Genomic DNA, 27,649 nt, shown 5'->3' with positions numbered 1-27,649 from the left:
TACTCCGAACACCTCAAACTTTCTACTGTAAATCGTCTCACCGTAGTCCCAATTCTCTGTCACAGCCTCCGAGCTGCATTGAGCTGCCAGAGAACGGCTGCATAAAATAGGGATTGGAATTGAGAATCAGTTCTCCCTGAAAAAAGTCAACTCCATGTTACACACGTGGCAGTGAGGTGTACGTGGGCCTGCATGAAAACATCTGGGCCATGACCACAGCGATGGCAAGAACCTGACAGAACATGAGCATTGCCCCGCTTACTGCCTTTGCCGTAGGCCTACACCCTAACACTGTCTGATCCCTGCTCGTGTCTTGATACAACTCAATGTAATAAGCCATGAATTTCTTTTTTGAGTTGAACTGCCCTTTACTTTACCCTGTTCTTTTGAAAAAACCTGGTTAGGGAAGCACCAATGCCACTACCACTTTACTATTATTGGACAGGATGTCTCGAGTGTGAAATTGGGGAGAAGTGGTAGAGCCATTCGGCAAATAGTCGGGATGCAAACCCATCAGAGGTCTTGCTGCGTTCATACAGGGACGCCACAAATCCTGCAACGATTTAAACTAAATGAAAAATTGTCAAGACGCAGCTCTTGGAGCAAATTAAGATATTCACTAAATTCTGCTCACCTCTGAAGTATCTGCAAGAACCCTGATGATATTGACTGTGAGGATGTCTGTGTCCAATGGATGAAAAGGTCAAGAAGAGTTGATGCGTCTAAATGATTTCAGCAATATAATACTGCCTTCACCAATTTTCTTGATGAACACTTGATGAATCTTTATGATACAGTGCTCACTGGTAATACATTTAAATTACTATACATTTGTATTCATTTATCATTTCCATGATTAAGTTTTGGGTAGCCAATTCAAATGTATTGATGGTGAATAGGCCTATACAACATGTATGTTTAAGGTGCATGTACCTTTGGAAATAATGAAGGTAAATTAAACCATTCTTGGAGGAAAATGCAACCCCATATGAGGCATATTTACCGTCCCTTTAAAAGATTCTGGGGAGAGCACTGTCCATGAGCCAAAGTGGTAACACCACCACCACCACCACCACCACCACCACCACCAGGGAGCTCTGTGTAGCCATTCTTGACCTCAGTCTGTGTAACTTCTATGTCATATTAAAGCATTATTATCTACAAAGCTAGAACTATCTGCAGTCTTCTGCAAGGAAGTAACTTTCTAGGTCAGGGCTATTCAACTTAATTTTCCCATGGGCCAGATTTTTCAGAGGGCCAAGGCCTCTGGGCCGGAGGTGCACAACACGCCACTGTAACAACATTTTGGGTCACACAAAATAGTTATGAGTAAATACAATACAATACTGATAAGATTTTTACGAGAAATAACACACTTTTTGCCCAACCAGTGTGTAACTAGAAACTAGGACTAGACTAGGACAAACCAGTCAGAAAAAAACAAACAGTATCAATATAGATCTAAAGTAGAATTAATAAAGGCCTAAAATAGGTCTAAACTGGCGCCAACCCAGAATTAAACCAGTAAACAAGCTTTGTTTTTTTTATGATGAGGAAGACGTGTTGAATAGATTCAAAAATGTACATACTGAAACTTTGTTTATAGAACAATGAACATGGCTCCTCTAGGCTGAAGCTCTGCCCTTTTATGTGCAGGGATGAAAAGCAAACAAACCAACAGAAAAAAAAAACACCATTGGGATCTGAGATTGAAAATGAGGTGTGGTAGAGGAGAGTTGAACCAGGTAGTAGCACATGTGCCAATTTACACCTGTAGTCCCCGGACAAGCTGATGTTATAGATTTATTGAGCTGAGGTTGGCAAGTTGTGGATCAAGCTTCAGATCAAGATACATTTTTTTCAAAAGCAGAAATTATTCAAAAACTATGTTTTAAAATACTATGAAAAATTAACATACAAGATCGAACATATGCAATATGTAATCTTAAGTGCTTGTTTATTGTATTGTAAAGAACTTGGCTGAGTGGAATCTAACATATTTGTAAGAACTATCAGCTCGATACAAAGCACTTGCCAAATCCTCATACATGATTCCAAATGAGGAAAAATGACCCAAAAAACAGAGCTATTGGGCCTCTCTACGTACTCCCATTCAACTCAAAACAAAAGCTTTAACTGAGAGCTTGCCTGGGAGCAAAATTATCTTTAAAAACAGCAGCTGGTTGAGTTTCACTCAAACAAAGACATACTACCAAAAAGAAAGCTATTGGAGACACCCATGGCCTATACAGTGGCTTATAAAAGTATGCATACTCTTGGAACTTCCACAACAACCACAAACTTAAATAAATTGTATTGGCATCTTTAGTGAAAAAGCAACACAAGGTGGCACACAACCATGAAGTGGAATGAAAATTGATGATTTTAAAACTAAAAAGTGCAGGGTACAAAAGTATTCATCCTCTTTTCCCTGAGTGCAGCCGATTGCTGTGAGAAGTTTCTTGATGATTGCTGAACGATTAGATGTTGAGCTAATGATTCAATAGTCGACTTGTGTGTAATTTAATGTCAGTATAAATGTAGCTGTTCTGTGAAGGAAACAGACGTTTGTTAAGAGAATGTTGAGGAGCAAACGGCATCATGAAGTCCAAGGAACACACCAGACAGGTCATGGAGGAAGATGTGGAGAAGTTTAAAATAGATTTAGGCTTGTGTGCCACTTTGAGTTTCTCTTTCACAAAAAAAATGCCAATACAATTTATTTAAGTTTGTGGTCGTGACAAAATGTGGAAAGGTTTCAGGGGGACAAATAGGATGGCAAGCCACTGTATATACACTATGTAAATACGTCGAAGTACTTCAGTTGTAATGCTTTAATTTGCAGAGATACATTGGATTTGAGTTCAGGGGACTTTTTCTTTGCTAAACAAAGGCCCAGAAGATTGAAGACGAAAGCAGCAGAGAAATGCCCCGCACACAACACATCCCCTCACCACAAGAGCTGCATTGTATTTGGTACCTGATGCATTAATCATCCATGTTGAATTGAGTCCAGCTCTGCGTTCCACCATGGACTTGGAGAACCAGTTTTCCTTTAACTCCATAGCACTGTCCTCAAATAAATATAACAATAAATGTTAACTGCTTTATAATGTGTGGCTTAAGAGAGAGGTTTCCAAACTTTTCAGGCTGGGACCCCCAAAATAATTATTTACCCGATCCGTGACCCCAATTGCCAAATTAAATTGCCGTCTGGGATAATTAAAGGTTACAAAACCATTTCAATCAGCTTTAGTTGTATTTATTTGAGGAGTCCCGAGGGGTCCCAGCCCCCACTTTGGGAATCACTGGACTAAGAAACCAGCAATTCCTTCCTCAGCCTAAATAACCTGATAAAAAATAAATTATCTAGCTTCTTTTTTTTTAACAAATCTTGACACATAAAGACACATTTGGCTACTTTCCATTTGTAAAAACATTTTTTCTTTATTACAGCTACGAATTTGAACACATTTGATTTGTTCAAATGCCCTCCCAGGCGGCGTTAGCAGGACACTTGGCTCTGCTTCAGAGGGGCGTTTTGGGGACCAGGGGGTGATTATGCTCAAACTTAATAGATGAGACTGGTAATATGGTACTTGTTTTTATACCTCCATTTTTTTCAAGGAAAATTTACTGCAGAAACAGTTTGCTGGCTTTTAAGTGCGTTATATAATTTTGTATCCGCACCTAAAAAAACTTACCGTATTTTCCGGACTATAAGTCGCACCTTTTTTCATAGTTTTGGCCAGGGTGCGACTTATACTTATATTTATACTTATACTTATACTCCGGAGCGACTTATATGTGATAGTATTTGTTATTTTCACACTTGCAACCGCATTTCATACTCCAGTGCCACTTATATATGTTTTTTCCTTCTCTATTATGAATTTTTTTTGGCTGGTGCGACTTGTAGTCCGGAAAATATGGGTGAATCTTTTTAAGTCAAGTCATCTCTGCCCAGTGGAAAGATGAAATTACATTTCAGTTTTGTTTTAACCATAAACTGCCCTTTAAATCAGAAGCAAAGCAACACGTTTTTTGAGAAATGTAAACTTTTACTTTTTCCTGGGTTGAGAAAAAGACAGGGTGATATCATAGGGCCTAAACGTTCAGCGCTTCCCCTACTGGTTTAGATGGGGGGGTTAGACCACGTACTGTACGTGCACAATCCATAGGCACGTGACCCTATGGATTGGGCATGTAGGGGAACAAAATAGGCTTATAGTTTAATAGTTATTATTATCTGCTATTTAATGCTTTTTAAAGTGATTAAATGTCTACCAAAAAGACATATAAACATAGTATAGGGGGAATAAGATAAGTACTTAGTTAGTTTCCTATTTGATGTTCAATTTATATTCAAGCCTTATCTGCATGAATTAAACTCAAGTTAACAATGAAAATACATGAATAAATTTTCTGCACAACTTATATTCTTAAACACTGATTTCCCTTTTCATCCACTCACTGCTTTACATTAACCCATGCACAACTCAATTCATCCATGAAACACATAATGCTAACAGCTTTATCTAAACCGCTTGGTTGCACTTGCATTTTATCAACCACAAATTGCCAATAAGCACTGGTATTGATTTTAGTACCATCTACTCACTCTTAGGGCTGAGTGACAAATCAAATTCATTTGATTAAATCAGGTCTTTAACAATCAACAATGTGAAAAATGGCTAAACCATTAAATTGACGGCGCTGTGTCCAAATTGGTGTGTATAAATTGCCAAGTTTTACACTTCGTAACCCACAGACTGCTGAGGAGCTGAAAATGTGACTTAGTCATAGGACTCTATGTATTCTGATTTTAAGGAGATTGTAAACATGAAACTCTAATGCATTTTGTTATTCTACTTAATCAAAAGATTTTAGTAAAAATTTAACACCGGTTTTAAGGGAGGTGTATCGTATCAAGTTCAGAGTATCGGGAATGGTATCGTATCGCATACCCTGTATTGGGATACGTATTGTATCGTGAGGTACTAGGCAATACCCAGCCCTAGTACATTAGACAGGGCATGCGGAAAAAAAGTGAGAGGCCAATAAAGAATTTACAGAAAGACCATTATCAAGATAAAATAAAACAAACAAATGTTAAGAGATGTCAATGTAAAACCTATTAAACCAATTTACAATGAACTAAAACAGACTTTAAGCCCATAGGCATTATAGGCTTTATAAATAGCAGGCATATTAAAATAACATGAGCTTCTCTAAAGAGCAGTGGCAGTGTTTTTGGCCATATCATATAGTTCAAATATTGAACAAAGGCGGTGAATGTGTCTTGTTTTTTTAATTAATTTGCAAAGAATTCAAACAACCTAATTTCACGTTGTCATTATGTGGTGTTGTTTGTAGCATTTCAAGGCAAATAACAATTTTAATCCATTTTGGAACAAGGCTTTACCAATACAAAAAAAGTGCTTTGAATATTTTCTGGATGTAATGTACTAAAATATATATATATATATATATATATATATACACACACAGACACAATTAATTTATACAAGTCTGTTTTGATGAGTAACATTATTAACTGGTTAATTAAAAGCAAAACTAAATTAACATTTGTATAACACAGATCCTGTGTTCTGAGAGTAACTTGATAATATTACTCAATACTCCAATCTTGTAGGGCCTGATGTGTGCACAGAGTGACTTTTATCTGAGGACTGATGATCAAAGATTGAGGGGACACAGGGTCTTTATAAATAGACCAAAAGGAGCGTAAAGAAAGACACAGCATCAGGCTGCAATTTAAATAAAAGTAATGAATAAATTAGAGCCTCTTTTATCCGAGTCCTAACGGATTTACATCCTCTTCTGTGGTCTATGTTGAGAGTGAGACAAGTAAATACTAGAGCAGGGGAAAATATGCTGCCATCAATGATGATAACACCAGCGATAACTTTGCATTTTATGAATTAATGCATTGAATGATGTCCTGTAGAATGTAAGTTACAAAAAAAAATAATGGGCAATTTGAGCCATGTCAGATAATTGCTTGAATTAACTTTTTTCAACTGTATAAAAAAAGAAATGCAAAACTATGCATTCATTCACATATGAATGTTCATTAGATTAAATGCACAATGTCAGTGCCAGTTTTACGCAGACTGAGACAAGGATTTTGCGTGACTGTGACGATTTATCCACGTTCCCCAAATATATGTTCCTCTCCAAGCTGAGCAAGTCTGTAAGGTCCAGTCTGGCCCAGACTGTGCAGTAACGGGAGTCCAACGCCAGAGCTGGAGCTGTCCAGCAAAGAGCTTTAAGAGCTAAGTAATGGCACACTGTTTATGTGAAATGGGAGAAAGAATTTAACATGTAAAATAGGACTTTATTCATTATTCTACCACCTTGTAATTTGTGTTATTTACGCCCATGATGAAGGTTGTTTCATTATGATTATCTTGCCCGTATGGGGATAGTAACACGACTCCAGTGCATTAGTTTTGAAGTTTATTAGTTATGATTCTGGCCATTCACAGAATGCACCAGACCACGCCCTCAATTTGCTTCCCTCCACCTTATATTTCGGCATGATCACACCTCCTGTTTAGAATTCCACGCCCTGCGCCATCATCAATTGCGCCCCTCAACGCCCAAGTTAATGCTAAGACCGGGGGCAAAATACTGCCCCATGAGTTCAATTTTGTCCCCTTTGGATTTTTTTTTTCACCGCCCCAATAAAATAAATGCCTGTTTATTCGTTTTTAAATACACATGTCAAACGAACGTGCTGTGCTAAAATGATCGACTAGCATAATGGTGATTTAGTTGACAGTGAAACAGTGGTTTACCTCCAATCACATTTCATAAATGTATCAATATTACTGCACTCACCCTCGTGCTGGATCGAGAGCGATGGCTCGGGGCTGGTCCAGATCCTGCCAGAAGAGGACTTTTCTCAGCGATCCGTCCAGTTCCGACACCTCAATTCGATTGGTTTCTGAGTCTGTCCAGTAAAGTTTTTTCCCTAACCAATCACAGGCAAGTCCATCTGGAGAGGCCAAGCCTGCTATAACCGTCTGCACCACACTGGCCCCTGACTGGTTGTAGACAGTGCGTTTGATAGCCTCCTCACTAACGTCGCTCCAATAGATAAATCCCAGTGAGAAGACATAGTCCACTGCAGCAGCGTCTTCCAGCCCTCCAACCACCACTGTGGCATTGGCCTTCTCATGTGCCACATCAACAACCCGGAGGTCCCGTCTGTTGGCATATAGCAGCAGCGGCACGGCTGAGGGAAACAAAAAGGCATGTTTATGTCACTATTGTGCAGTGTTACAGTATTAGTAGCCGCCAGTAAACATCAGTCCAATTATTTACAAAGTATATAGCAATAGAGGTTATTTTATAGGTTGCAATAATAATCACTACACTCTAGTATTTGATATCATAGTTCAGATGGAGGGCAGGTACACCTCTATGGGCAATTAACCGTTTTATCCAAACTGATAATCCAAATATTTAATTGTCTAATTACTGGTTAAAGATTCCACAAACTTGCCAATGCAAATCACTCAACATGATTTTCTTTCTCTACGATGCAATCAGTTTTGTGAAGCGTACCAGTCTCACCTGCACAAAATAGCCCCACAAAATGACGACATTGCCGGTCCCACATCTTCTGTTTGCACTCATGGCCGTTCAAACGTAGACATAGTCAGAATATTGAAAAGCAATGTATTTGTCCCTGTGAATTTACCAAATGGTAGCCAGGATTTTCTTGGCTTCTTTTGGATAAACTTTCAAACCCCTATGATGGTCATGTTTGTTTGTTTGTTTGTTTGTTAACCTTGGCTGTAATGTTTTAATCTGGCAGTTGTTGGCACACAGTTTCCAAATATTCACATGTAGCACAGTAACTCTCCCTGATTTCTTGGCTGTTTTTTTTTTTTAGATTTCAGCTTGTGAACAAGTGATGTGCTTCATCTACATACACGTATGAGCATGTACGTATTCCTCAGAAGTTTAACCACGAATTTCTCATGATCTGGGCAGTCCCAAAATCTTTAATAGCAAATGTTTGTCTGATTTGATGTTAGACGTTTAAAAAAATATAGGTGTATCTTTATGCCGTGTATGAAAACTTCCAGTTGACTTTAGTAATGCATATAACATAAATAACCACAACATTTAGAACAATCCAACTGTTTGCATTAATCAAAACAGATGTGTAGAACAGTACAGTACATTTAAAGGTGAATCTAGCATTATAACCATTAATCATTTTAGAGGGAATTTGACAAACAAAGGTGTACGTTGCAGTGTAAATTATAAAAACATCTACAATGTCACACACAACCACTTCATATATACATTAATATTCTTGATAATGCAAATGATGTAAGGTTAATTATTGCAAAAGATAATGAATCTGTTAGCTCTCATAGCATTTGTTGTGCTAACTGTGCTGGTCTTGGGTTTCAAGTAATGGTTGCAAGCTGTTGGACTTCCTAGATCGAAAGTTAGCCAGTGCCAAGTAAACTCAAATGTCCGTCCTGATCTCTGACGTTGACTTATAACTCTGACTTGAACCCTGAATGAGCTTAAGCATTTTCAGATCAATGTGTGAACTCAACCTGTGTGTGATGTTTATCTCACTAGAGGAGAGAAGCACGCATAGCTCCCATGGCTAATGCTAGCCCCGCACACCACAGCTACCCTGGGCCTGGGTTTCTGGACATTTTATATTTTTATCAGGCATTAAAACAGCTGCACTCGCGTCTGGAAGGGGTTTGTACATGGGCAAAGCAGACTGGGGTGGAAAGGGCAAAAGAAACCCGTTGTGTTAATGACGAATCTTACCTCGTATGAGAAAACAAAAACTACTAAACAACAGACTCCGTAGCACGACACCCATCTTTCTCTCTTTTTCTTGGCCCTGTCGCCGCTTTCACCTCAGCGCAGTTTTCCCATCGCTGCAGCTGTTTCCCGTGATAGAAACACTAATATTCCACGGCGATCCGATTGTAACGCGACTCCCAAACGAGTGAATTATCCCAAAACCCCCATGTTGACTGGTCGCTAACTGCGTTGGATCAACTCTCTGCGCCTCACATTGTCCTGCGGGAAATTCGTCGTCTCCTTCCGCTGTGAGGAAGCTCATCCCCCACCTCTTCCCTCCCTCCACTATCGCCGCGCTCCTCGGCCCTCCTGTTTTCCATTGTTGTTTTCATTTCATGCTCTCCAGCCAAAGATAATGTTACAGAACCGAAAACGCCTCGCTGCCGACTCGTTTTACTGTCGCTACGTGGGAACGGGTCCCGTAGACACCTAACGCACCCGGAGTCAAAAGTGTGCAGAAACAAAACAAGCGCATTCCGACGGGACTAGTTTTGTCGTCTTACAAACTCTCTGATCCCTTTGTCACATGGACGTGGAGCCGAAACAGAGCTGAGCGTGAAAGCAAGAGGTTTAAGCGTAATGTTGGATATGTTATGAGGCTATATTCTAATTTAAAGACAATTCACTAAGGAACAAAACATTCTGTCGTGTTGTTAGGATGTGTTCCTGCAGACAATTTTAGCAACGGTTTACACTTTTAGTTCGTTGCCCGATTACAGGCTTTTATGCTTTGTATTTTTTGGCTTTAGCAGACTTTTTTTCTACCCATTGTAAACTAGTTTAGGCTATTAAAAATATACACCAAAACAGCACAGTTTATATGTTGAAACAACACTTTTTTAATTTTTAACAAATAATAAAATATCAAATTTCAAAATGTGCCAAAGCATCACTTCACAAAACGAGAACTATAACCATCGATGCAAATCAATAGTAGGTATCTAAAAGGAGCAGTGCAGTCCCAGATCACCCAGGTTTCTGCTGACCCCTGCTGATGATCTCGTGTTCCAGCAGCTTTAGCCTGCACGCGTTTAACATTCATTCCTAAAAGCAACACAGTAGTAATAATCTCCTTGTGCATAACAAATGCACCCTTATCAATTAAACATTTTACTGAAAAAGAAGCAAGTTAAAGGCTATTAATAAAAAAAACTGGAGAATATATTAGTGCAATGATTCACATTGAATTCAATCCACATGTGAGTGATTAAGTGGACATAAAACCACACAGTGCGATAGTGAGGCTGACATCTAAATAAGTGATATCACCATTAAATACCTATGGCTGTGGCAAAGACATGCACTTTGTGCACCAATTATGGCAACACAAAGTCACCAACAGAGTCCATTAGCTTTCTGCATCCTGAGTATTTAGGAGGAAAATATTGCTTTATACACGATTTAATTTACAATGATAGTTTTGTATCGACCAAAATGTATCCATTAAAAAATTGTGAAACAATTCAGATTGATGTAAAACTTATTTGTCCAACATCAGAAGAATGAAAGATTAACACTTAGAAATATCCTATTGCAAAACAAATTTGCAAAACAACATAATCCACTAAAGCATGATGCTATCTATGCTAAATAATCTAATTAAAAGAACACACTCCAAATTATGAGATTAAAAGATTTCAAAACCATTTTGAAAACCAAAATGGCTAACATTAAGAAAGGTTTATTAAAATTGAGCTGTGATTTATTGTGATGTTTTTATGTGATTAATAATAATAATAATGTGTAAGGTGACGTGGCATTTGCCATTATATAAAGGTGAATACAGTGTTGTGTATTTGTCCTGCAACAAAGTGGCATTTACCTCATCCAGCCTCAGGGCCATAGTTCATGGGGCAGGAGCCACTCACAAGTAACCTCTGAAATATGTTAAAAATAATGAACATTTTCCTATTCCACACGAACGGTTTTACTCTGCTGTACCACAAAGGCTTACAAATTTCAATGCTCATAATACAGCATGAAGCATATTTTGGGTGTACAATTCCAAAGTAAAAAATTATTAGCTATAGCTTCTGAAGCATCTTCATTTTGCTTCAACAGTAAATGAGGTGGTTGACCTCACACTTCATAGTGCAAGTCATTGAGCTCCAATCTTGTATAATGACGCCTGTCAAAGGACTCCATGGCCTTCCTGCCTCCTATAGCCAATGCCAATGTTAGCACAGCCAGTCCCAGTACCATGAAGGCCACAACACCGCTTTTCACTATCCCATGACCCACCGTTGCAGCTTTGGCCTGACTTTGGTCCTGCAGTGGGGGCTCAGGTTGGACCACATCTTTGGGTACAATGAGTAGACTGACTGCAGGAGTAGTAGTTATTAGACTGAACGTCTCTGTTGTGCTGGAAGTAGTCGGAGGTACAGTTGTAGTTGAAGTAGTCGGAGGAAATGTTGTAGTTGAAGTAGTCGGAGGAAATGTTGTAGTTGAAGTAGTCGGAGGAAATGTTGTAGTTGAAGTAGTCGGAGGAAATGTTGTAGTTGAAGTAGTCGGAGGAATCGTTGTAGTTGAAGTAGTCGGAGGAGGAGCAGTTGTTGTGGTAATGGTAGTAGTAGTGGTCGTGGTTGGGGTTGTTGTAGGTGTGGGTGTGGTGGTTGTGGTAGTTGGGCTTGTAGTATCCCGTTCCATTTGAGGTGGTGGTTTGTCAACAGTTCTATATGCATCCTTTTGATCAACCAAAGTAACACGAAGTGTTGTATTGGCGCTTGCAGGTGTGGTTTTGGTGGTAACTGGATGCAATCTTCCCTTCCCTTCCCCTCCCTTCTTCGCATTTTTGTTTTGCCTTTTACTCGTTTTGTTTGGTTTTCGAAGTGAAATGGATGCAACATCTGTTGTGGTAGTTGTCGTCATGGAATCCACAGCAGGTAAAGTGGTGATGATGATTAAACGTGGAGGCTCACTGTCGAGGGCTGTGGATGTTGTGGGAGACTGAGTGGTGGGGGGCAGCATTGTGGTAGGGGTCTGTGTTGTTGTTGTTGTTGTGGTGGTGGTGGTGGTTGTTGTTGTTGTTGTAGGTGTTGTTGACGTTGTTGTTGTTGGAGTAGGAGAACTGGTGCTGGTCAAGACTGTTGTAGTAGCAGTTGGTCTCACTGTTGTTAAATGGATCAATCCTGCACAATTAAAAAAAAAGAAGAAGATTAAATAGTGCCAAAAGCTGTCATCACTCTTTATACAAACTTTTCTCAAGCATTGAATTTAATGTCTAGATTTTTATGTAAACATAATTTGACAATGTATTTCTAATCTTCATCTTTCAAAGTAAAACAGGGTTGTTTTTGTGTCAACAAACATTTTACAAACCCTAGAGTTTGGAGCAGGGTCAAATCTGTCAAAATTCCTCATACAAATTCAGTTAAAACAGAAGGTTATCAGCCCAAGACGAGCTTCCCAATTGTACAATAAAGTACTGCGTTCACATAAACGCTTAAGAAGTCAGGTTCTGCTTAAGGCCCAAACAGATATGATCCACATTTAATAGAAGTAAACACAAATAACACTAGGTTTCTTTTCAGCACTATATCCAGGCTGACAAAGCGAAGTAAAATTCTCAATCCCAGCTACTGTCAGCTGCAAAGACTTTCTTAATTTTTTTAACAACAAAGTCGCAACTATAAAGTCATATCCATTCATCCATCCATTTTCTGCCGCTTTATCCGGGGCCGGGTCGCGGGGGCAGCAGTCTGAGCAGGGACTCCCAGACTTCCTCCTCCCCAGACACTTCCTCCAACTCCTCCGGGGGGATCCCGAGGCGTTCTCAGGCCAGCCGAGAGACATAGTCTCTCCAGCGTGTCCTGGGTCTTCCCCAATCTCACGCTCCATCCTTCCCTCACTCGTGAACAAGACCCCAAGATACTTGAACTCCTCCACTTGGGGCAAGGACTTCCCACCCACCTGAAGAGGGTAAGCCACCTTTTTCCGCTCGGATTTGGAGGTGCTGATTCTCATCCCAGCCGCTTCACACTCGGCTGCAAACCGTCCCAGTGCATGCTGCAGGTCCGGGTTTGATGGAGCCATCAGGACAACATCGTCTGCAAACAGCAGAGATGGAATCCTGTGGTCCCCAAACCGGACACCCTCCGACCCCTGACTGCGCCTAGAAATTCTGTCCATAAAAATTATGAACAGAACCGGTGACACAGGGCAGCCCTGGCGGAGTCCAACATGCACTGGGAACAGGTCTGACTTACTGCCGGCAATGTGAACACAGCTCCTGCTCCGGTCATACAGGGACCGGACAGCCCTGAGCAAAGGGCCCCGGACCCCGTACTCCCGGAGCACCCCCCAAAGGACACCCCGAGGGACACGGTCGAAAGCCTTCTCCAGATCCACAAAGCACATGTGGACTGATTGGGCAAACTCCCATGAACCCTCGAGTACCCGATGGAGGGTATAGAGCTGGTCCAGTGTTCCACGACCAGGACGAAAACCACTCTGCTCCTCCTGAATACAAGGTTCGACTATCGGTCGGATTCTCCTCTCCAGTACCTTGGAATAGACCTTACCCAGGAGGCTGAGGAGTGTGATCCCTCTGTAGTTGGAACACATCCTCCGGTCCCCCTTCTTAAACAGAGGGACCACCACCCCGGTCTGCCAGTCCAGAGGCACGGTCCCCGACCACCACGCGATGTTGCAGAGACGTGTCAACCAAGACAGTCCTACAACATCCAGATACTTTAGGTACTCAGGGCGGATCTCATCCACCCCCGGAGCCACCGAGGAGTTTGCGAACAACCTCAGTGACTTCAGCTTGGGTGATGGATGAGCCAGCCTCTGAGTCCCCGGTCTCTACTTCCTCTTTGGAAGACGTGACTGAGGGATTAAGGAGATCCTCAAAGTATTCCTTCCACCGTCCGACGACATCCCCAGTCGAGGTCAGCAGGCCTCCACCCGCACCGTAAACGGTGTTGGTGAGGCACTGCTTCCCCCTCCTGAGGCGCCGGACGGTTTGCCAGAATTTCTTTGGTGCCGACCGATAGTCCTCCTCCATGGCCTCCCCGAACTCCTCCCAGGCCCGGGTTTTTGCCTCTGCGACAGCACGAGCCGCGGCTCGCTTGGCCTGCCGATACCTTTCGATGACCTCCGGAGACCCACAAGCCAGAGTGGCCTGATAGGCCTCCTTCTTCAGTCTGACGGCATCCCTTACTTCCAGTGTCCACCACCGGGTTCGGGGGTTGTCCCCACGACAGGCACCGGAGACCTTGCGACCACAGCTCCGAGCAGCCGCATCAACAATGGAGGCGGAGAACATGGTCCACTCGGACTCAATGTCCCCAACCTCCCCCGGGACATGGGAGAAGCTCTCCCGGAGGTGCGAGTGGAATACCCTACTGACAGAGGGCTCCACTAGACGTTCCCAACAGACCCTCACAATGCGCTTGGGTCTGCCAAGTCTGTCCGGCTTCCTCCTCCGCCAGCGGATCCAACTCACCACCAGGTGGTGATCGGTTGACAACTCTGCCCCTCTCTTCAGCCGAGTGTCCAAGACACGCGGCCGGAAGTCAGATGACACAACAACAAAGTTGATCATTGACCTCCGGCCTAGGGTGTCCTGGTGCCACGTGCACTGATGGACACCCTTGTGCTTGAACATGGTGTTCGTTATGGACAATCCGTGGCTAGCACAGAAGTCCAATAACTGAATGCCGCTCGGGTCGGATCGGGGAAGCCGTTCTTCCCGATCACCCCTCCCCAGGTGTCACTGTCATTGCCCACGTGGGCGTTGAAGTCCCCCAGTAGAACAACGGAGTCCCCGGTCGGTGCACTGTCCAGTACTCCTCCCAAGGACTCCAAGAAGGCCGGGTACTCTGCACTGCTGTTCGGCCCGTAGGCCGCCACAACAGTGAGAGACCTGTCCCCCACCCGAAGGCGGAGGGACGCGACCCTCTTGTTCACCAGGGTAAACTCCAACACGTGGCGGCTGAGCTGAGGGGCTATCAGCAAGCCCACACCAGCCCGCCGCCTCTCCCCGCGGGCAACACCAGAGAAGTGGAGCGTCCAGCCCCTCACGAGGAGATGGGTTTCAGGGCCCAAACTGTGCGTGGAGGTGAGGCCGACTATATCTAGTCGGTATCGCTCAACCTCCCGCACAAGCTCAGGCTCTTTCCCCCCCAGCGAGGTGACATTCCATGTCCCCAGAGTTAGTCTCTGTGTCTGGAGATCTGGTCGCGGAGGCCCCTGCCGTCGACTGCCGCCCAGATCTCTCTGCACCGGCCCCTTATGGATCCTCCTGCGGGTGGTGGGCCCACGGGAGGGCGGCCCCACGTCGCTCTTTCGGGCTGTGCCCAGCCGGGCCCCGTGGGGTAAGACCCGGCCACCAGGCGCTCGCCATCGAGCACCCATCCCAGGCCTGGCTCCAGGATGGGGCCCCGGTGACGCCGATCCGGGCCACGTAAACGGCCTTGTTCTTGTAGTCATCATAAGAGGCTTCTGTGACTATAAAGTCACAACTGTTAGAAATAAACTAAACACTCCCACTATTAGAAATGGGGAGGCCCAACCCATAAAGTTAGTGTCCCAAATATCCACCAGCAATACTAGAAATGTTCACTGCTGACAATCAACCGGAGGTAACTTCAACCAATATGTGCTAATGTAATAAATACTCCATTATAAAGCGGTTATGTTCTGCAGTCCTTCAAACATGCAGTCATTAAACTACTTTTGAAAAAGCCTAAGCTTGACCCTGACCTGTTGGTAAAGCCCTAATTAAAATCTTCCCTTAGTCTAGTCCAGGAGTCGGCAACCTTTACCACTCAAAGAACCATTTAGAACTATTTTCCACAGGAAACACTGGGAGACACTATGTATAAACTAAACTTTGTTGCATTCATTCAAATTTAATCAATTGAATTTAATAATTAAATCAATGAAGGACTGCGGAGAAAACAAAAATACATTTCTGTATCCAATACAAATATTTTTAACTCCAAAAAAAAGGCGTCGCATCAAACGTTTTCTTCAGACACTTTGCCATAGCTGACTTACCTGGGGTTCGAAAAGTTCAAGACATTGCGCACTATCGGGTGGCACATTGGCGGTTGTGATACATATGAACTTTTACTTCATTTTTGGACCCATTTTATTTAGTTCTTGAAATTTAGAATCCAATTTGAAAAACAATAGAACTAAAACTAAATACATTTTAACTAAATGCTCATTGATTATTTTGAAAAGCCACAGGCAGCCACATCAGGTTGCAGATCTCTGGGCTAGTCAAATCCTTGAAAGTAGCTAAACAGCTTAGTCGCCACCTACAGGGTTTAGAGCTCAGCGCAGCACTGAAGCTGCACTAGTTAAAGTCACAAAATATTTGTTATTAGCTGGTCTCAATCCTCAGGGTTCGGTACTCGGTCCAAATTTGTTTACTCTTTACATGCTGCCGTTAGTTAACATTATCAGAAAGCATGGCATTAACTTCAACTGCTGTGCAGAGGACACACAGCTGTATTTATCAATGAAACCCGATCAGAGCGATCAAGAGCAATCAAGTAGACAGACTTCGTGCTTGTGTGAAGGATATAAAAACCTGGATGACACTTAATTATCTGGTTCTTAACCCTGAAAAAACAGAGGTCGTTACACTAGGCCCTAAATGTCTACGAGACTCTTTACCTGAGCAGTCACACTGGACAATGTCAGTGTTGCCTCCAGTTATATTGTAAGAAACCTCGGATTCTTATTTGACCCACTGCTCTAATTCACAGCATGTATAAATCCAGCCTATAAAAACAGCCTATTTTCATATTAAAGAATTTGAAAAATCTTGCCTATAATTTCCATGAATTTTTTTCATCTAGATTAGAATACTGTAACTCCCTGCTCCCAGCGCGTCCTAAAAGCCATATACAAATGTTTCAACTGATTCAACTGATCCGTTCCTCTTGAAATAGCTTATGGTCAGGCCAGTTAGGAACAGAAATAAAACCCAGTTTTAGCAATGCTACCGTAGGAGCAACTATGCACTATCCTCTTGTCCTTCCTACTTTCCCCATCAACAATATCTTACTTCACCTGTTCTCTGTCCATGAATGTTCACACATTGTCCCTCTCTCCCTTCCCTTTTGGGGAGTGCTACTGTTTCAGATACCCGACTGCTACTGCTCTAGTGATGACAGAACCTTAGATGCCACTATCCTGACCAGTGGACATGGACCTCTGCCACCCAGACCTCCACCTCCTTCTCCTACTGTTTCATTGTTGATTGTCTTTCTATTGGTTATAGCAACCATTTTCGAAAATCCCTCCAAGGCAACTGCTGCAACTTTAGGCTCTACAAAATAATTTGATTTGATTAATTACATAAGTCAAAGTTACAATGCCATTGTAAACTTACCTTTATAGATGTCATATGTGTTAATGCCCTCCTTAGCTTTCATTAACGGACAGTCCTGTTCGGCCGGACAGTGGAATAAAAAGCAGTTGTCTTCACCAGGAAGTTTTCTGCCGTTAAACACAACCATGTTGCATTTTGCACCTGCAGGAATTGAACACAACATTTTGTTAGACATAGCAGGAGTAGAGCTATCATTTATAAATTATTTCTTAAGAAAAAACATACCTGGCTTAACTTCCTCAGAGCAACAGGCTAGAACACAGTCTCGTTCTGATGGGACCACTCGGTTATCCATAAGCAACTGTTGATTGTTTGATGCCTGTCTTACATTGACAATCGCATTCTGATGTTGTCTTGAGTAACATGTCTCTGGTTCCATAGCCGTAACACATTGCACAATCATTAACAAGGCCGAGACAGCAACAGTAGCTGATAGCTTTAGTTTCCAACCTCTGTGATGGGGAATAATTAAAGTCATGGTAGCGACCAGTCTACACAGATCTAATCAAAAAGAGCCCAATGTCCAAGGAAGAGAAGTAGATATCCAAAAAATGTCCTGTTGGAAAAAGAGAAAGTAGGATTTTTATTAAATTTAAGTAGATTTGTATCAGGAAGTTCAGAAATCTAACTGTGTAGACTTTTTTCTTTCATAAAATGTAGTGAAGATGACTTTACAACATAATCTGATGTCACAAAGTACAATATCCTGGCTGACAACAGATGTAAAAGAACTAAATATAACAGCAGAGTAAAAATAGATAGCTAAAAATGGCACACTTGAACAAGGGCAGTTATGATTTAACACAGTGCAACCTACACCTGGGCTTGCATCAAAGGAGTTCTCAAAATGTGTCTCTATTATCGATGTTACTTGTACTGCAGCAGATCTCTGTTGTAAATGATCCATAAATAAAATACATGTTGAGAATACTTTGTAACAGACAATTCAACGTTTGATGCATTTTGTGAAATGTCTCAGCAGAGAGAACTCACCAGGGTGGCAGCAGTAAGACTTGTCCTCCATTAGTTCTCAAGGTCCACAGTCCACAAAGCGAGACTTTACTCCTTCTCCTGTGTGGGTTAGTCAGGCTTTAGTTCATATCTCATTTACAGCTGTTCCAATCTGATCCATTATCTCCTCTCTTTGGGGAGGTGTTGTCAACCATGGTCACATAAAACTGTACAGGAGTCAAATACTGTAACTAACAACTCAACTTTCTCTTTTAAACTGAGTAAACATATATTTGCTCTAATTAAAAGCAATAGTAGTGGTAGAACAGCCTGAATTATATGAATGTGATTGGAATGTGATGTATTTAGGCTCTATATATAGCATCCTTTAGGTTATATATGTCAGCTTTCTTGGCTAACTTATTAAAGCATATATATAGCAGACAAATACGCATCCTAAAAATGAAATGTTTTCTTTCCTAAAAGTCTCAAAGTCCGTGATTTAAAAGGCCAAAACGAGCAGGTGGTTCAGCCTGCCCTGTGATCACCAAGAGCCCACCGAGCAGTCGATGTTTCTCACGTGTAAATAAGCCTCTAGTCATCTTCAATACCGTCTTAAACAAATGAATAGACACAAACAACAACCAACAAGGAGTGCATTAATGAATAATGTCCGAGCGGTCACAAGAGTAGAACTACCTTCACCGGGGACGCGTCCATCTGTAGCTTTCTCCTCCGATTCATTTCAGCGAATAGCGCAAACAAGACGCTTTTACCCGAACCTTCATCTTGAATCTAAGAGCACACGCGCGGATGAAACGTCCTTTCGTCCCGATCTCAGACGAGGCGAAGCGGTCCAGAGGTGGCCGTAAATCTGTGGAGCAGCAGCAGCATCTTGTTCCCCGTCAGCAGGATGATGGAGTACATTACAATGACGGCTGGTGCGGAGGATCTGCTGCGCGCTGGAGTCTGACCCATTTTAGTCTTTGTCCTCCGAAGGGGGAGGGATGAAGAGGGGGATGAAGAGGGACCCAGCATCCCCAGCTCTGCCAGCAATACCGTGCGTCCATTGGAAAAATATAAGGACGCAATGGACACTTTGGTCTGAATAGGCTGTAATGAATTGATGAGGTCTAACTATGAACAATAGGGTGGGTAATAACTTGCTGCACAATTATGTTGTAATAACAGAGTATTAAGTGAGATCACAAAGAGTATGGGAAATTCATATATTAACTTTCATACAATGCAGGCCACACCTCTTAATGTACATATTTTATTAACAACGAACAATCACACACAAAACATCCCAGATACTCCCGGATAGAAGAAACATCACAAATCAAAACCTGTGTTGGCATATGAACATTACAGACAGTATAAAGCGCCCTTGTGGACAAGTGTTGCATCTTCACTCCATATCTGCCATTTCCACGTCCCCCTGAGCCTCAGCGGTCTTTTTTGTCTTGGTCCTCTTGCCTTGAACTGCAGTTTTCTTTTTCTTTGATGCTTCAACTATTTCAACTGTGGAAAGTGGAAACCAGAAAATCAGTAGGAAAATTGTTAAACCCAATTCATTAAGTTATATTTAGTTGAGTACAAGAAATTGTACTGTGGATTGTAAAAGAGTAAAAGTAACTATTACTTAAGTAGATGTTTTGGTTACCAGTACTTTTCTCACTGCAAGTGAGTTTACTAATGTTTCAATTTCTTTGACCACTACTTTGTAATTCTACTTGAGTCATATTAGTTTGAAGTATCATTACTTTTAGTTAAAAGGGCAGTAACATTGCCCCATTGCTCTTAGGAGCAGCTCTTAGGGTCAGAATCAGACCAATGTGGGCTGTCTGCTTCCAAATAAAATAAAGTGTTTTATTTTCCACAAAGCAAGAAGTGCACTGTTAGCATGCTAGTTGTTGATAGCGTTTCTGTGACTGCTCCCTTTGAAATGTGTGAAAAGCACTTAAACTCAAACTCATCACAGTGAATAATTAGGTGGTGAGGAATACATTATTAAAGTGAGAAATAACTTAGACAGATCCCAAAAGTAGATAAAAAAAATAAAATAAAAAAAATAATATATATATATATATATATTTTTTTTACAATTTTAAGTCAATAAAAATCATGTAAAGTGCCTTAAGTATTTTTTAGCAGTCTACCCACATCTAGTGAAGCGAGACTTGAGGCATTACCGTCCATAGTTGTTTTCTCCTTCTCCATGTGACCCAGCTGTTTGAGCAGCTTTCTTCTCTTCTTTCCAGACAATGTGATGTTTGCTCGTGGACTTGACCTTAGAAACAAATCCACAAAATATTTTAAGCAAAACATTATTGGTATATATAAAGTGACTTTCTTTTAAAATAGCAAATACATATTGTTAATTCACATTAACATGTTTGATTTGCAAAAACCCACTTTCTCTTCTTAAGGTGATGGATGGTGATAAGCCCTTGGTCAACCACAGCTCCCACAATCTGGTGTTTCTTTCTTTTTTCTCGTCCCAAAACACGGCGTCGCTTAAAAAGCTTTCTCCCTAATTCCTGTTAAAGAAGCAAAGTGTAAATTAGATTTTATCCCCCTTTACACATTTTTTTCCTTGTCACATTGTAGAAATACCAAATAATTTGACATGACGAGATTTAAATCTATGGCTGGGCACATTTGTATGTTATTACAACACAGGCTTCAAAATATGTGTATTTTGAATCTGTGTTTTGTTTTTGTTTTTCTTTAAGTCCGTGGGTTACTTGTTTTTTTCAAGCAAGAGCGTAATAGAGAAAAGCAAAGATGGAAGGCTTTTGGCCATTCAAGGAGATTCTCACTGGCTTGTCGCCCGAGACCTCCCTTTGAGAAAAAGCAACATGAAAAGAAAGACGTTTCAAAATGATCTGTTAAATTACTTAATTAACATTCTAATTTTACCCATGCAATTAAACCATTATGCTGAAAAAAATATTTCAATCCCACTTAGAATCCACTTGCCAAATCCTTTCTTCAATCTAATTTTGAAATTGTATGCATTTAATACTAAATATAATACTAAATAAATCCTCAATGATATAGCCAACCAACCAAAAGTCAATAGGCCTCCAGTATGAAGGGATATGGATATATATTTTTCCATTTTACTTTGTAGAGAACCACTGGTCTAAGAACTTTGGTACAAACACATAATATAAACATACATTTCCAATGATGGCCAACATATCATTTGAACCGTTTCTCTTTTCTGCTATTAATTATCAAGAATTAAAAACATTGTTTATATCAGAGTGACATCTCTTGGTGTGTACCACTACATTCTTAATGTGAGATTATAAATGATTAACTATGTGAAAATCAAAGTTGAAAATATAAATACTAATATAACTTATAATATAACTGAGAAGTACAAAATATATTCCAATTAGACCTTGTCCTTATAGTCAAAACAAGTTTATACACGTGCACGTAAATAGACAGCAGATGTCGCTAAGTGCACACGTCATCCATGACGCAAACATCAGTATAAACATCAGAAAAGGTTTATTGCCATTGTCATTGAACACAGTTCTCAAACATAGGAACTTACCTCGGCGTTAAAATGCAACATAAAGCACTTTAAGCAGTGAATAATTACATAATCATAATAGCAACGTCTATAGGGTCAATTAAGGCATAAACTTTCTTATGCTTTGGCTTAAACACGTCAACACGTCAATTTACACCAGGACATAAGCCATAGTAGACCCCAACTTGACTATTATTAGCACCGAGTTGTCAGTTTATTACAGGACATAAAATGCAATATTATGCGATTTCTACAAAGCCAGTTCATGTTAGCCACCAGACTAGCTAATATGCTAGCTACATATTAACACAGCACTTTGACATTTTCTAAGCTCCTCTCCTCTTCAAGTTATATAGAATAATCTCGCTGGTATTAAGTAGTTCTTACGGTTTTGGGTCTGTTGATCTTTCCTCCGGGAGCTCCCATGCTGCTGAAACACACCACGTGGGACGAAGACTCTGCTGCGGCGGAAACCGGTCTGTGTGAGCTTCAGCCAACACTGCCCCCTTTGGTGGAGTGGAGCATTACCTGACACTTGAAGCAGACGTGAAGCAAACAATTATAACCTTTTATTATATTATTACGTTGTATGTTTAAGTCATAATTTGTTGAAAAGGACTGTTTTCACCTACCCACTGTCCCCACCCACCAATTGCAATCATTAAAAAAAATCAGACACTGGGTCACACATGTAAGATTCAAAAGTATCACTTATCCAAAAACTAAAAGATAAAAATCTACTGCTTGCTGTAATTAGATGTCACTCTGAAGTTCTGCAGTTTTGAACAGGAAGTCATCAGACCTGTTCCTATAACTTAGCCATTGTAGATCAATATACTGATTTATAATTAACAAAATGCAAACTAATGATCTAGTTAGTTGTAGTGACTTGTACTGCTCCACACCAGCTTGAACTAAATCAAGTATTAAACGTATATGGACAGAACATTTTAGTAATTAGGGCAGGACTGTGAAAAATTTTGATAAAAATACACTTGTAATCTGATGCCTCTGATGACCTGGTGAAATCATCAAAAACTTACTCTTGCTGATGGATACTCCATGGTTTGACAGGAAGGCTCTGAGTGACGGCTGGACTCAACCAATCACAGTGAAATGTGAACTTTCAGAAGAAGCAGTTGACTTTATTTATCTCTTAAAGACTATAGAGAAATACAAAGTAGACATGAATCGTGATGAAAATTGAGCTGGCTCCACCTGCGTAGTAGATTGTGCCATATCCCCCTCCCCTAACTTAGGAGCATTTTCAGCTCTAGACATAGTATAGTAATTCACGTGTAATGAAGTAACTTGATGTTATTGAGTTGAAATAAGGAAAACTGACACAAGTAAATCAGATACTGTCAAATATTTAATTTGTTCAGTAATCTCAGTGCAAGTGGCAAAAACAACAATATTGAACCAACAATAACACATTATGTACAAGTGTGAATTTTGGCATTGAAAGTAGGCTACAGCTGATTATGGAGACACCAGAGGTAACATAAAAACTGAAAAGAAATAAGAACACATCCAGGAAACACAGCAGCAAACAAACAAACAAACAAACAAACAAACAAACAAACAAACAAACGATAAAGTGTGGAGACAAACGACAATAACACAGACTCAGTCATCATATTCTTCATTTAAACAATGGTATATATATTTATATTATATCTAAAGTGCATTATGGTACAAAAATATAGAAGGTCAGCAGCACCTCGATACATTTTCAAAATAAATACACCATTCAGACAAAATAAATTACTGTAAAAAAAAATCTGACATGGAAAAAAAGCAAGTAGGGTTTCACAGAGGTTAAATTCTGCAGCCCCACAGATAAACAACAAACTCTTCATTATTTTCCAATAACCATTCAACTATTTTCTTAAATATTTACAAATAATAAATATTTTCCATTTTCTTCCAAACAATCACTATTACAGATGACTGTAAGATGAGTTCAGGAGTCTGCCCCACCGACTACAGCGGTTTTCTGAAACAGGCACACACATAGAATATTATACAAATTATTGGCCTTCTGTAATACAGCATGACATAAAGTCTATAATGATATTCACCTTTGTCAGAGTCTGACAGCGTTTTATTGCAGCGCCCTCTGCAGGCCGAGCAGAGACCTCCACTCCACGTGGAGGCCACTGCCGCGGTCCTCTCCAAAGTCCCACGCCAGTGAGCGCGCTCGCCTCTTTCTTTTCTCCCCGTCCCGCCTTTTCCCAGATCTGCCTTTCTTCTTCTTTTTGCCTGTGACCTTGAGCCCTCCGTCTTTGTATGTTTGTGACTTGTTGGTCTCTTGTGGCAGGTTGGTGCCCTCCTCCTCGTCCAGCCTGAAGCTGATGGGCAGGTTCTTGGTTCCTCCGGGGGGTTTGGAGTGCAGAGTGCTGCCTGTGGTGCTCAGGTTGATGTCCAGACTTGCTCCAGGCAGAGCTCCGCCAGCGCCGCTCGTGCTGCCGCCGCTGCTGGTTGTGCGAACAGGCAAGTCACGGATCTCAGCCGTGTGGACCTCGTCCAGAAGTTCCTGGAGCCACATTCGTCTTTTAAAGTCTTGCAGCGTCCGCCCTTTGTCGTGCATCAGCTGGGCGTGTGTCACAGAGCGCTTTCTGTAAAACAAAGTTTGTATTAACGTCAGCCTGCAAGGAAAGGTTGAGGACGGAGGAGCATCTGCTCTTAAACTAATCTTTTGATACTCTGTGCACAATGAAAAAAAAATTAAATTTAAAAATTAAAAAAAAATGTAAAAGCTGCGAAAGTGATGCAGTAATATACTGATAATTTCCTGGGAGGAACTTTAAATTTAGAAAATGAAGCAGAAAGGCCAGTATTTTCTGCAAAATAACTGTCAGACCTAATATTATATTGTCCAACAATTGGAAATTAGAACGTGAAAGACTAAATGAGATACAATATGCTGCTCTCTGATTCCCATAAATGGGATCTGATCCATTCTCTTTTACACACAGCTCAAGGAGCAGAGCTTTGCTTTGCCGCAGGGTCACATTACTCAGAATCTTAACGTTTGTAAAAACAGACACACAGAGTGCACTGTTTGAATCCTGGGAACAACGGCTCCACCTCGCTGGCCAAACACTTCAGGTGTCTAAGCACACAAACAGCACTTCAGAGGAATCTGCCGCCAGCTCCTGAGAGGTGAGCATGATTTTCCCATCATGCCCTGGGTTATCTCAAGGGCGTGTGTCTCCAAAAAAGTCAAATAAATTTAAGAACTCCTTGTTAGGAAGGCTCCTTCAAAGTCAAAGTGTACTTTTTCAGTTGAATAATGAAAACATCCGGAGCAGAACTGGCCTCCCAAGTCATCATTTAAAGTCTGTTTTTATACATACAGATATTTCCTGAATTTCTTCATAGACCGAGTCACTGCCTGTCTCAGCTGGAGTTTCCTAAAACTCTTGTATAAGCGCTCGTTGTCCTGTCAACTGCGGTCTTAGACTGCTCAAAATGCACAATTGAATATGATTAAACTGTATTGAAATAATGTAATAACATCCTAGTTAATAATAATACAAATAAATAAATACAATTGAACAGATTAAACATATTTTTGGGGACAACCTTGCACTTTTTAATGGAGATTGACTGTGATAGTTTAGAGAACATAAACTGCCTCAGTCCACAGCTGAAATAAGATACATAACTTCCTACTTGTGAATTAATCGCATTGAGGATCAGAAATGAGCTTCTCCCATTGTTTAATTATTGCCCGTTCCATCAACTGTTTGTAATAACGTTTAAAGAAAAATTGACTGACAATTTTGTGCATCACCCTAATTTTGCATCATATGTTTGTGTTTCAGTGCCTAAAGCCTTAAAGCTGTCAGGTGTAAGGAGAGAGGATATTACAGCAAACACGACCGTCCTCGAGGGGTCAGCCAGTTCCAGCCTCAGCGCGGTGAGTTTATCGCACTGAAACGCTCCGTGCTTTAAGTCAACACACAGGTGGGCCAGGGCTAACTAAAACAGCTGCCAGAAAGTTTAACAAATGAACACATTTTCCATCCTCTGCCACCCAACCCGAGCAAAAGTACAGCCTCTGAAAGTTTAGTCTACTTTCAGGAGCTCAAAGTAAAGTTAGGATGTTAGATGACCAACGGCGCATAAAAACAACTTACATTCTGTTGCTCAGTGCATCAATGGGACGTCCGTAATGTGGCACTGGAGAGCAGAGTAAGAAGAGAGCGAAACACCACTGCTGTAGGTCTCTCCTGGAGAACAGCATCTTGAAGGAGTTTCTGTGTGAAAATAAACAGAAAATACCGTTAGCTATTTTTGACTTTTATACTGTAGAGTAAATATACATGACTGCATTTAAAACGTCTTCATAAAAAACTCTTGTCTGAACTTCAACGTGTGAAATAAATGCAGTCACAGAAATCCAGGCAGTTTCTACACATGATCAGTGACTCTTCAATCTTCAGAAACAAAATGCATAAAAGCAGAAAGGTGTGTGGAGGGGAGACATGCGTGTTGTGAGTCCAACTTACATTTTCACAGTGTCCCGCACAAAAAGCAAAATTGGAAAGAAAACAATAATAAAAAAGAACTATAATGTCCAGATGTTCCCTGTTTAATTTATCTATCTCAGCTCTGATGCAAAATGTCTCTTACTCCACGTTTTGAAGACAAAAATCCCAATACAAAGTCCAGAAATGTCCTATAGTTCCTCCCTTTGCAAACTCCTCAAAAGTTTGAGTTGAGAAGTGTCTTGAGTGGTCCAGATGTCCACAGAGCGTCTCTGTAATGTGTGTTCTGCCACTGCTGTAGGTCAATGTGATGGGAGCGCTGGCTGCACGCTGTCTGAGAGACTTGGCAGGTCAGAGGCTAAGGAAAGGGGAGGACTTAACAACAAAGAGGTGGGTCTCCATCATGTGTCTGCCCTGATTGACTGGAAGAAGGCTTAGGGGACGATTAGTTGGACAATGACAGGTAGGTGGCGCCCAAGCAATGTACAACCAAGCGTTCTCAACAAGCCACTTACATGTCCGGCTTGATTGTGCTAGACCTTTTCAGTTACTTTACAATTCCATCTGTATTTAATGTTTTACTCTGCATTCCCTTTCTTAAAATCAAACAAGAAATTAAGTATAGGACTGAAAATAGTGGTTTGTGTTGAAATTATTGCATGATGTTTTTTGCAATTGCGTGGTACATTCGCCTGCGATGAAACCGTTTGGTTTCCGTACGTAATACCTGCTGATGCACAGGACGCTAGACTCCAGGGCACTGTTGGCCTCTGCGCGCCCTCAGGCCCTCAAAGAGGTATATACTGCCCATCCTGATTTTCATGTTAAAAATACACACATCTGTTTGTATAATAATGGAAATGTTTGTATCCACTTGATTTATCTAATCTATTGTTATAATTAGCTCTCGAGTCTCAAAACATTTGAAAGGATGCAGATTTAGATTTCTAGCGTCTAATGCGCTCTAATTGAATCATTCTGAACACGTGTGGGCAGAGATATATCTGAATTAAACGCACTGTTAAACTCAGTCACTGCTCACTTAATTATATACAGTCTAAATGCGGTTGTCTTTACAGAGCATAATTAATTAATGATCCAAGCATAGTAACCATTTGAGTTACATAAGTCTTATAATGATGAAAACTGTGTGCATGTGTGGCCTTTTCGTGTCCTTCCTGCTCTTGCATCGAGAGAAAAGTCCTGCTTCAAACGCAGGATGACTCGGGACCACTTCACCAGTGCTGCTCCACGGTGCTATAGTGTGGTGTTAGGATTTACTGTGATATTGGGAGAAAGTTAACCAAGGTTTGTTTCTAAAAATGCACAAAGGAGCATTTTGTTGAAATCTATATCGGAAAGATTAAAAAAAAACTATAACGTTTAATATCAGTGGTTATTGTTTATGCACCAAAATGGAGC

General features: G+C 41.0%; 4 protein-coding genes across 5 annotated transcripts in view; all 4 read right to left on the bottom strand.

The window, feature by feature from the left end:
* The window catches only part of lrp6 (low density lipoprotein receptor-related protein 6), a 29,632-nt gene extending 20,518 nt beyond the window's left edge, over positions 1–9,114 (bottom strand). Inside the window, exons 1-2 of the mRNA XM_072453932.1 lie at positions 8,836–9,114; positions 6,868–7,264 (exon numbers count right to left, since the gene is read on the bottom strand). Coding sequence (XP_072310033.1) covers positions 6,868–7,264; positions 8,836–8,890 — 452 coding nt within the window. The 5' untranslated portion in view covers positions 8,891–9,114. The remainder of the gene's footprint in view (positions 1–6,867; positions 7,265–8,835) is intronic.
* A 575-nt stretch (positions 9,115–9,689) lies between these two features.
* On the bottom strand, positions 9,690–18,302 carry mansc1 (MANSC domain containing 1). Its single transcript, XM_072454178.1, has 4 exons — positions 18,218–18,302; positions 17,450–17,780; positions 17,225–17,365; positions 9,690–12,002 (listed from the first exon to the last, which is right to left on the bottom strand). Exons 2-4 carry the CDS (start codon positions 17,700–17,702, stop codon positions 10,954–10,956), a joined length of 1,443 nt encoding a protein of 480 aa, XP_072310279.1. The 5' UTR covers positions 17,703–17,780; positions 18,218–18,302; the 3' UTR covers positions 9,690–10,953.
* Positions 18,303–19,437: 1,135 nt separating this feature from the next.
* LOC140367253 (uncharacterized protein C11orf98-like) lies at positions 19,438–22,221 on the bottom strand. Of its 2 annotated transcripts, none has more exons than XM_072453622.1 (4): positions 22,116–22,221; positions 20,594–20,718; positions 20,359–20,468; positions 19,438–19,684 (listed from the first exon to the last, which is right to left on the bottom strand). In XM_072453622.1, the coding sequence occupies exons 1-4, from the start codon at positions 22,152–22,154 to the stop codon at positions 19,587–19,589; spliced, it is 372 nt and encodes a 123-aa protein (XP_072309723.1). In that variant the 5' UTR covers positions 22,155–22,221; the 3' UTR covers positions 19,438–19,586. The 2 variants fall into 2 exon arrangements, with proteins under 2 accessions (XP_072309723.1, XP_072309722.1); XM_072453621.1 differs by having other exon boundaries at positions 19,438–19,699; positions 20,371–20,468.
* An 863-nt stretch (positions 22,222–23,084) lies between these two features.
* Positions 23,085–26,534, bottom strand: pthlha (parathyroid hormone-like hormone a). The gene is made up of 4 exons (XM_072454563.1): positions 26,249–26,534; positions 25,877–25,996; positions 23,813–24,349; positions 23,085–23,727 (listed from the first exon to the last, which is right to left on the bottom strand). Exons 2-3 carry the CDS (start codon positions 25,981–25,983, stop codon positions 23,836–23,838), a joined length of 621 nt encoding a protein of 206 aa, XP_072310664.1. The 5' UTR covers positions 25,984–25,996; positions 26,249–26,534; the 3' UTR covers positions 23,085–23,727; positions 23,813–23,835.
* Positions 26,535–27,649: the final 1,115 nt, after the last annotated feature.

This window comes from Eucyclogobius newberryi, unplaced genomic scaffold (genome assembly GCF_026437365.1).
Source record: "Eucyclogobius newberryi isolate DKJ021-1_F unplaced genomic scaffold, fEucNew1.0.hap1 SCAF_2, whole genome shotgun sequence".
Taxonomy (NCBI): domain Eukaryota; kingdom Metazoa; phylum Chordata; class Actinopteri; order Gobiiformes; family Gobiidae; genus Eucyclogobius; species Eucyclogobius newberryi.
Note: the sequence above shows the minus strand (reverse complement) of the source record. Positions and strands in the feature narration are given on the sequence as shown.